Source organism: Echinops telfairi, unplaced genomic scaffold (genome assembly GCF_000313985.2).
Source record: "Echinops telfairi isolate 266 unplaced genomic scaffold, ASM31398v2 ScPeMD7_7469;HRSCAF=8507_1, whole genome shotgun sequence".
NCBI classification, from domain to species: domain Eukaryota; kingdom Metazoa; phylum Chordata; class Mammalia; order Afrosoricida; family Tenrecidae; genus Echinops; species Echinops telfairi.
Window position 1 is genome coordinate 98343756 of NW_022111373.1, and position 10784 is coordinate 98354539.

General features: G+C 44.6%; 1 protein-coding gene across 1 annotated transcript; it reads left to right on the plus strand.

Annotated features, from left to right (window-relative positions):
- The first annotated feature begins 245 nt into the window (after positions 1-245).
- ESM1 (endothelial cell specific molecule 1) lies at positions 246-10225 on the plus strand. Its single transcript, XM_004703618.2, has 3 exons — positions 246-812; positions 3930-4082; positions 9805-10225. Exons 1-3 carry the CDS (start codon positions 512-514, stop codon positions 9903-9905), a joined length of 555 nt encoding a protein of 184 aa, XP_004703675.1. The 5' UTR covers positions 246-511; the 3' UTR covers positions 9906-10225.
- Positions 10226-10784: the final 559 nt, after the last annotated feature.

A 10784-nucleotide genomic window follows, 5' to 3' on the forward strand; every position in this document is an offset into this window, starting at 1 on the left:
AAATACTCAATGTTTGTTTATTTTTTCTTCCAAGGCGCTTCTTCGGCCCGGATGATTCACGTCCATATCGTTTTTCCTCCTCTTTATCTCAGCGGTGTGAGATAAAGCGACAACCCAAGTGGCATGCTGATGTCAGAACAATTCCTGTCCTGCAGGAGGGTCGGCAGCCTCTTGCACAGACGTCCTTGAGCCCTCGAGACGGATGTGAGTGAGTTGTTCAGTCCCCATGCAAAACAACCATCTAAACATAACAGATGACATCAGCCCGAGCTTTCCAATTCCTGGATGGCAGCAGCGTGTTAATCCAGCCGTCATCCTGGATTGCATAAACTGAAACAAGCGAGGGCCTGGCCGGAGGACAGCCCTGCCTCTGGATGGAGGAAATTGATGACGGGGAAGCCTTCGCGAGGATAAAAGCCCCGGGCGTGTGCACAGAGGGTCAGCTACCACTTTGGAAGCTTGGACGGCCACCTCCCAGCTCTCACGCCCGAGCCCCGAGGCGCCAGGAGACATGAAGAGCCTGTGGTTGCTGGCCGCCCTCCTGGGAGCCGCGCACCTGGTGGCGGCCTGGGGCACCAAGTACGCGGTGGACTGTCCTGAGCACTGCGACAGCCGCGCGTGCAAAGGCAGCCTGCGCTGCAGGAGGACCGTGCTCGACGACTGTGGCTGCTGCCGCGTGTGTGCCGCCGGCCGGGGCGAGACTTGCTACCGGACTGTGGCGGGCATGGATGGCGTCAAGTGCGGCCCGGGGCTAAGGTGCCAGTTTGCCAATCAGGAGGATGATTTTGGTGACGAGTATGGGATCTGCAAAGGTACAGAGGGCTGCCTGGCTTCTGCCAGCTCCGGGCGAGCGGAAGGGCTTTGAACCAGCTTGGGAGGCTTGCCTCCTAAATTGGGGGTGGGGGAGGCCCTGGGGCTGTTGCCCTCACACAGGGCTTGTCAGGGGCACAGAGAAGGGTTGCTCTGCGTGGGTAGCAGCATAAACCAGAGCGCAGGGAAGCACGGAGGAAAAGAACAGCATTCCACTCGGGATGGTTAGGGGATTCCAGGGAGACACTTGCAATAGACTCCTGGTGCTGCTCATGTTCTAGAAGCTTGATGACAGGTTATGTGTCACGGGCCGTGGAGGGGCGAGCTCCGCTGCCTGGGGATGAGTCCTGAGGTCTCCACCAGATAACCTCTTAGGACGGTTCCTCTGTAGGGTTTAGTGATTCTTTGATCATGAAAGGGTCCACAGGATGGTCTAATGTTTCTGAGCGGCGCCGATGTACTTTAAAGAACCGAGCGGGCTTAAGACCTCTGCTGGCAAATCACTCACATCACTCACATTCTTGGAAGAGGGCATCTTGAAAGGATCGTGAAAACAGACCTCGTTCCATTCCGTCAAGGTAGGGGCCATCAAGAAAATAAAAGGATAGGGCGTCAGGCGAGGGACATTATAACAGGGAGGACAAATAAAAACCCCAAGTCTGTAAGGCAGGATGGCAGTCTTAACTGGCTTCGAACAAACTTCATGACGTTGATGTTTATCACTAAAAAATGTGGCTATGCGTTTGTAAAATTTAGTTACATTAGGTTACTATAGTTTCAAATGGTTAGGATGAAAAGAAGGGTGATTTTAAATGACTCTGCCTTTCAAAAAATGTATGGAAACATTTCAAAAAGTTTTATGGAACAATGGTATGAAGAGCTAGTGGAATTTTCCCACGAACTTTTTTGAAATTCCTTGGTGTATGGATACCTATTGGTCTCCCCATTAAGAGCTATTATTAAGATGCAACACTGGTCCCATTCTTCGGTTTACAAGACAAAGTAACTTTGAAAATTATGCAAAAGGATTAGGAAATTAAAAAGTTAATTCTTATATTTTATGTATTTGGTAGCGTATAGTCTCTTATATATGGCAATCACCCATTATTGAGCTAATTCCAATATCTCTCCTATCTTTAGATGAATAAGGTATACATACATTAACCACTTTTTAGTCCACGAATAAGTCCAGGAGGCATAATAGATTAGACATTGGGCAGTTAACTTCAGGGTCCCCACCAGTTGCTCCAAGGGAGAAAGATGAGTCTGTTTGTTCCTATACAGATTTAGGACCTTGGGAGCCACAGGGAGCAGTTCTACTTTGTCCTACAGAGTCATGACCAGTCAGAAAGACTCATTGGCAGTGGGATTGAGCTTATTAGGAGGATTGTAGTTTTTGTTTAACAAAAGGTAGAATCCAGATGAAACACTTCTTTGGGTACACATGTACATACTTTTTTTTTTAATTGACTAGGATCTGTAGTTTCTGCAAATTGCAGGACTTATCAGCCAAGAAAACAGTTCTTCACATCCAGAAAGGAGGGAGGAAGTGGTTAACGCAATTATACTTATGGTCTATGCAGCGGCCTGCCTTTTCTCTTGGCATAAAAAATGTCCTTGCAAATGTACCACCACTCTGATTAAAGGAGCAAGTTGTAAGGCATCTGGACTCTTCGCAATCTGATACTCCGTGGATGAACTGTAGTAGAAGCTTCTAGAATCTATTATAAAAGAGCACTAGGCTTGCTCTTTCCCCACATCCTTCAGCCTGCATATGAGCTGGGCTCTGAGCACTCCCTGCCTGCTAGACAGGATAAGGCGGTAAGCCTCAGCACCTTTCATCAGCTTTCACTTTTATTTTTTTCTTACTGAGTACCCAAATGGAAGCTGTACACTTCAGCTGCACAGCCGAATACTTTCTAAATATTCAGGTGTTTGGCATTGCACCACCCATATCTCAACCAACCAGCCAACATTTAGGGATTGACACTTACTATGTGCCTAGCACTGTTCAGCACATCAGGGGATCCAAGATGAGTACTCCTGAGAATGTAACTGGTATTTTGTTTTGTTTTCTATATGGTTTTGATATCCTAATTCTGTGTGCTTTTCTGCAAGATGCTCTCTCAAGATCCCTTTGAAGCATTAAGGACAAGTGTCCCCTACAGCGAGGGAAAAGTTTGAATTGAGGCATTTCTGCAATCTGAAAGATTAAGGAAAGGGCTGCCCTAGATCTCTTTAAAAACACATCTCTTTAAGGTCTGTCTAGAGCATCAGTTGAATAACAGGTTGCTAAAGACTCCAATACCTTACAGCTTTATCTCTTTACTCACATATGATTGTACATTCACAATGGCATTTTCGTGCCAAGAGAAACAAACATCCTACATCTACTCTGCTTGACACTCAGGGACTGCGGAGAGGTTGTTTATGCCATAAAATCATGCGGTTTACGTCGACAGAATTTGTCCCTCTATTTGAATCTAATAATCCAAGGATGAGAACACTGGAATTCTCAAGTCTTCTAGTTTGGAATAACCGTATAGCTAGCCTTCAGCTGTCTTGACCGCCTAGTAAAGTGCATCTTTGAGCAGGGTTTCCCTAGTGGATGCTCCTTCCTAACCACCAGGGAAGTCAGTTAGAATTGACCATGTCAGGAAATTCATTGGAAAGGTGGCAGTGCTTTTAGCCTGCGCAAGTTTCAAGACTGAATTCAAAGACTCTTTGAGGAGCTGGCAGGTTCCTCTATTTAATTTCCCATCTTCACTGTCCTGTTGCTGTGCTAACCTATAACAACCTGCCTGTGGGTATTTCGGCAGAAAATAGAGTTACAATTGGGCCAAGTGGACTGGCTCTGTGTCATTGTCTTTGACTAACCTTTGCCACGAGACACTACAACCGAGCCTTCCATCCATGATCTGGTCTTAGTGTTTGAAGTGTCTTGAGGGTTTATCTTTTTTGCCTTAAAGTTTCAAAGCTTGAGTTTTGAGAGGACCAGGCTTTAAATTTCAGCTGAGAATCATGAGACTCATTCACCTCCCACCGCTGTGCCTGTGGGGCTGTGAGGATGGGGGTTGATGCACACCAACCTGCTCTCTTAACCCTTTCTTTGCCCTCAGACTGCCCCTACGGCACCTTCGGGATTGACTGCAAAGAGACCTGCCACTGTCAATTGGGCATATGTGACAGAGTGACCGGCAAATGCCTCAGATTTCCCTTCTCCCAACAGCCAGTAACCAAGTCTTTCAGCAAGAGCTTCGTTTCTCACCGAGGTAAGAGTGGAATCTGGTATCAACTGTGGTACTACATGCTCTTTTTCAGTTTGAAAGGCTTGAACCCTATCAGTGAATGGAATTGTTGTCGGGTGCCATCAAGCCATTTTTTTTACTCACAGTGGCCCTATGGGGCAGTACAGCTGCCCCATAGGGCTTTCACATGCTACTCTTCTTGGGACATTTCCAAGTCTTTCTATCTCAGAGGCACCGGGTGGGTTCAAACTACAGACCTTTCGGTTGGCAGCCAAGTGCTTACTCATGGCCCCACCAGAGCTCCTTGTGAGTAGACTAAGAGGTTGACTTGCTTACTTTGTTGTCTCTCTTTTACCCCGGGGGAAAGATGGGTGGTTATTGTGTTTGGTGGCTGTTGCTGCTTTAAAAAAGATCCCTTGAATAAACTCCTAATATATGCTCCTAAAATCTATGTGTTCTTATAGAGGATAAATAAAATGAATTCATAAAGAACCTATCATCAGAAAATAACCAAAGGTACATGAAGTTCTTTAAATTCTTCAGTGTTCTGTTTTATATATTCAGCAGGCACAGTGATTTCGCTCCCAACTGCACATAGAAAAAATACTCAGAGGAATTTATTGGATAAGGTTTAAGAGCCAAGTGAGAAAATATAGAACACCCCCCCCCCCAATTTTCCTTTTACTTCTTGAACCTAATGGAGACACTTAAATGGAATCATTCCAAGTGTGCATTTTACTGGAGGATGAGAGAGCCTATCGGGGGCTGAAATTTGGGAAGCAAATGTGATTGTCGTAAGGACCCCATATGCTTCTTGTCAGTCCATGTGTATTCAGCAGGTGGTTAGAATGTGAGAACTACATGGCTTGTAAGATGGTGGGACACACATATTTGGTTATCTGGTTGAATGAAGGGCCAGTGCAATAAAGCTCCATTCAATCAAAAATAGCTCATTTAAAACAATATGCTAGTGACAGCAACTGCTAGTATTAACAAACAGCACCTTTTTTTTCAATATAATAAAACTTTATTGTTTAAATTCACCCACAAACAAGTTATAATACAAATATACAATCTACAATTGCTAAAGTTACTGTTCTCATTAACAAGGTAATATTTAAATGTCAAATAGCAGTCCCATAAGGCAGTTGTACACATGAGGTTACATAACAAATTTCATTAAGTGTAACGTTGTATCTGGAAAATGAGCACCTTGTGCCTCCAAATTCTCGAATATAAGAAATAGGCTGTGTAGCTAACAGTAATTTCCACAAGTCCACTTGTTCAGGTCCAATAGATGGAAATAAAAGACAAGGTGGAGGCAGGGCTAGCCCACCCAAGGGCAGGCTATCCGTTTTTTAGTGTGAGCCTAGTAAGAAGATCCTGTACGATTCCAAATAGAGTCATGGGCATAATCACAAAAAGTTGCATTTACATCCTCAGAACAATTTGTCCAAAAAATTTCCATAGTGACCCCCATCAACAATAGGGACAGAATTATGAACAATAATTTTCCCATGCAGCTCTTAGGTAGCAATGCAATTCTTTCTGTACAATTTTACGATAGGTGAACATTTCACAAAATTCAGTATCCTTCTTGACAAGTTGTGCAGTATTGTTTTCATATTCAGCAAAAATAATTCCTGCTAAGAAGAAAAATCAATGGCTAGTCCAATGAATAGATAACCAAGACATCCATACTTGCATTTTAGTTTTTTTTCACTTGCATTTTAGTTTTAAGAAAATGTTTTACAGATCTCACACACAATGGATAAGAGGAATAACCCAAAGTGAAGTTCAGAGCACGTCCTGGCTCATTGGGGAAGTGACTGTTCCCATCTCCCCTGGGAGCAGTCCATTGAGTGTCATTGGTGAAAACCACAGGTCCTGGCAAATGCCATTCAGCTATCTGTAGTAATGTTGATGAGGAATGTAAGCCCAGTAAGAGTGATCTGCACTTAGGTCAGATGGAATAACAAGCATTACCAGCATGGTCAGAAACATACGTGTCATGTCGGAGTCTTGTGAGGAGTCCTTAGGTCTCTGACTGCAACTGTCCCTGCAGGAAGCACTGGGGACAAAGTAGTCAAGGCAGGAACATCATTCTTGTGACCTTGTGGCTTAGTGCAGCTTATCACAGAGTAGAAAACAGAGGCAACTTCTTAGAAAGAAGCATTTTGTAGAGATCAGAATTTGGGGCAAGTGAAGCCGCTTTGAATTCACTGTCTTTGAGTTCCTGTGTTGCTGATTCTGGGTCTTGAGGTCCAGAGGATGAGGACTTGTCTGATTCCTCTGAATTCTAATCACACTACTCGCGATGGCCCGGATGTCACCAGTCAGGTCCGTGCCCAGCTCAAGCTGAGAGGGCAGGAGCAAACAGCACTTTTTGTCTCATATATCAATGACTGATTATCCTAATTCATGTTAGAGTCTTTTTAAAAAATTGTTTTTAACTCATTAATTAAGATGTAAAATAGTTGACTGATATTCTCATTTCCCCAACTTTATCTCATTCCTACACCATACAACTAAGCATATTAAAATGAAGGGGAGATAGTTTGTGTTTAAGAGAACTATTTAAAAGTAGGCTGTGGTGGTGAGTTGTGTGTTGGGCTGCTAAAAGCAAGGTTGGTAATTTAAACCCACCAGCTGATCTGCAGGAGAAAGATGAGGCTTTCTGCTCCTATTAAGAGTTACAGCCTCTTCCTGACAGGATCACTGAAGACAAAATGGGTGCATAAGCAAATGTGGTGAAGAAAGTTGATGGTACCAGGCTATCAAAAGATAAAGGGGTCTTAAAGGCTTGAAGATAAACAAGTGGCCATCTAGCTGAGAAGCACCAAAGCCCACATGCAAGAGGCACACCAGCTTGTGTGATCATGAGGCGTTGATGGGATCAGGTATCAGGCATATAAGACCCAGAACAAAATCATGCCCAAAGTGAATGGGGGTGTGTGTGAAGTGGAGACCCAAAGCCCACCTGTAGACAATTGGACATCCCCTCACAGAAGGGTCACAAGGAAGAGATGAGCCAGTCGGGGCAGTATAGCACTGATGAAACACACAACTTTCCTCTAGTTCAGTGGTTTTCAACCTTCCTAATGCTGTGACCCTTTAATACAGTTCCTCATGTTGTGGTGACCCCCAACCATAAAATTATTTTCGTTGCTACTTCACAACTGTAATTTTTCTACTGTTATGAATCATCATGTAAATATCTGATATGCAGGATGTATTTTCATTGTTACAAATTGAACATCTTTAAAGCATAGTGATTCACAAAAATAATATGTAATTATATATTGTGAAATATTTATTTCTAATTACAAATAAATGAAATTTTGTCTTGAAGCATGGTGTAGCATGGGTAACAGTCTTTATGCCGGGTACTCATATGTGGGCATATCTGCATGTGGGTGGACCCGCCTGGAGATGGATAGAGGAGCGGTGTCTCGGTTTCTAAGACCATGGAAATATGTGTTTTCTGATGGTCTTAGATGACCCCTGTGAATGGGTCATTTGACCCCCAAAGGGGTCATGACCCACAGGTTGAGAACTGCTGCTCTAGTTCCTTAATGCTTCCTTCCCTCCACTCTCATGACCTCAAATCTACCTTACAAATCAGATTAGACCAGAACATGCACACTGCTACAGATAAGACTCCACAACACTGAGAATCCAGGATAGATAAACCCCTCAGGGTCAACAATGAGAATAGAGATACCAGGTGGATAAGGGGAAGGTGGGGGGAGAGAGGAGATTTCAATCACAAGAATCAATATATAACCCCCTCCCAGGGGGACGAACTACAGAAAAGTGGGTGAAGGGCGACAGAGGACTATGTAAGATATGAAAATAATAATCCATAACTTATCAAGTGTTCGTGAGCGAGGATGGGCGGGGGGAGGGAGGGGAAGAAATGAAGAGCTGATATCAAGGGCTCAAGTAGAAAGAAAATGCTTTGAAAATGATGATGGCAGCATATGTACAAATGTGCTTGACACAATGGATGATTGTATGGATTGTGATAAGAGATGTAAGAGCCCCCAATAAAAGTATTTAATTAAAACAAAAGATTTACAGCCTCAGAAACCCACCTCTGAACTAATCCTCCAGGATGGAGACCCTTCTTTGTCCCTCCTGTTCTCTCCAGCTGCATGTCCCAAGCAGCCTGTCCTCCCTGCCTGCTCTCTTTCCTCCTGCCTGTCACCTGCTCCCTTTTGCTGGCCCCAAACCATAAAAGCACCCCCAAACCAAACCCACTGCCATCGAGTCCATGCCAACTTGCAGTGACTGTAGGACTGGGTAGAACTGCCCCATGGGTTTCTGAGACAGTAACTCTTTACAGAAGTAGAAAGCCCATCTTTCTCCCACAGAGTGGCTGGTGAGTTCGAACGACTGACCTAGCAGCCCAATTCACAACCATTACTCCACCAGGGTAGATCATGCAAATATCTTAATCGATAAAGGATGCCTTAAAGAAAATCAAACCTCACTGTCTTTGAGTTGATGGTGACTGCTAGTGTCCTTACAGGACAGGGTAGAACTGTCCCTGTGATGGAAATAGGATACCCTGTCTTTCTCCGGAGGAGCCACTGGGGGTTTCCAACTGCAGGCCTTGCGGGTCCCAGCCCACCTCCTAACCACGATGCCACCCGGGGCCCTAAAAGGTGCCTCTGAAACAAAGTTTTTCTGGGTGGAAATGACATCATACAATTACACAAATAGTATTTCTTCATGAAATGTATGGAGAGACAGCGGGCTCCCTCCCTTCTCTGAGCCATGGCATTTCTCGTCATCACAGCGGCCTAACCTTGGCAAACCTTGGTCAGGTCTCCAACAGAACAGTCTGCAGAATTCACAGAGACACTTCCCAGGTCCTCCCTCCCGGTGTGCTTCTGGGGTTTGTTTGCTGAATTAACAGGAGGGGCCTTGGGGCCTCCCACCTGCCATAGCTCTCATTGCACCTCAGCACAGAGCTGCTTGGGACCTGGTGAGCAGGTTAAGTGACGGAGCCTTACTCCAGTGGGGATTCCTGGAGGCCCCTTCCACACCCTGACCATGTGAGGTTATCTCTTCCAACTTTTTAGTGGCTAGCTACAACATTCCTGGACGGGGGCTCCCCCTGGAATGTTCTGGAATGTTTCATGAATTTAAATGCATTCTTATCCCTCCGATAGCACCTCACTTTCGGAAGTGCACTACTGTAGACAAGCACACTGCGCTGCTCAAGGAAGCAGATCATTTCTGTTTAGTGGGGCGGCAGGAAACATAAACCTCTATGCAATGCAAACTTGTGTGTAGACATAAGAACTGTCTTTATGATAGTTCTGCCCTTTGATGTGCCATCTGCATGCCTTTCAGAGCTACACCAATAAGCTAACCCTTTCCCGGTGTCAGTTCGTGTAGTGATCTGGGGTTACAACATTTGCTCATTCCAGGAACATTCATGGAACACCTAATATGTTCCAGGTGCTGTTATAAGTGCTGGCAATCTAGTTGTGAGCACAATAAAATGTTTGCCTTCATGGAGTGGATATTGTAGTGGTGGACAGAGATCGACAAAAGACAAATTCATGTGTAAGACAACATCAGGGAGTGGTAGGTATCGGAAGAGAAATCATTCAAGAGGGTAGTACATGCAAGTTGCTGATTGAGATGGAATGGTGACTTCGGTGGTAAAGCTTTGCTTGACCATTGAGTTTTACCAGCACTTGAGCCTGATCTGCATTTCTTCCCGTTTCAGAGCTTGATATGGCGTCTGGAGATGGAAACACTGTGAGCAAAGAATCTTTGAAAGAGAAAACTGCCCGGACGTCTGTCACGAAATGGCTAACCCCACGCTGATACTGGTGGGATTTCCAAGTGAAGGCTTTACCCTAATGATGACTCAATACATGGGGAATATTTAGACATGAATGTAGACATGTGATTTTTGGAGACCAAATGCATTTCCAGGTCTAGGGGGAAAAAAAGGCTACTTGCAATCTGTAAAATGCATATGGCTGTACACATTTAGATATTTGTTTGTTAATCATTTGAATGCTGAACCTGTACATTTGTTAAGTGTGTGTCTGTGAACACCAAAGAACTACAAAGACCACTTAGATCATGTCAATGTGGAAGCAGGTTAGCCAAAGTCGAAGAGTAAACTGACCAAAGCTTAAGACCATGGTGGCCCTGGGCATTCTTTGACTGTGCGTCCTTCACATGTACCTTGACATTGGGATGCAGGATGGAGGAAGAAGCAAGAACAAGGGAAGGTGATGGTGGGAGCATGGGGTTGTCAAATTTAGCTGTTTCTTGTGACAGTTTCAGTAGAATTTAAGTGTGGGGCTTCCCCTCACCCCCACCTTTGGGCAAAGTCAAAACAAAAACCCCAGGAAACCCTGGAAAGAATCGGGATGCTGGGACTTCTGGGGATTTGAGTAACAGCCTTGAGTTGAGGCTGGTTTCCAAGGGCTGCGAACACTGCCCCCACGTTCCATGGGCTTGAGGGATGAGTCTGCGGCGGAAAGCAAACATCCGCTCCACCCAAAGCTTGGAAGACTGTCACCTCAGAGGAAGAGTGGGCAAGTATTTTGTCCAGTTGGGTAGGTGTGAGGGAAATATTTATATATTTTTGTAAAAATAAGTTTTACTATGAGTCATCTCCCATACCTATATTTATCATCCTGTTGGAGAAATGAATATAATATTAAGTTTGTTTAAGATGGTTAGAATAAA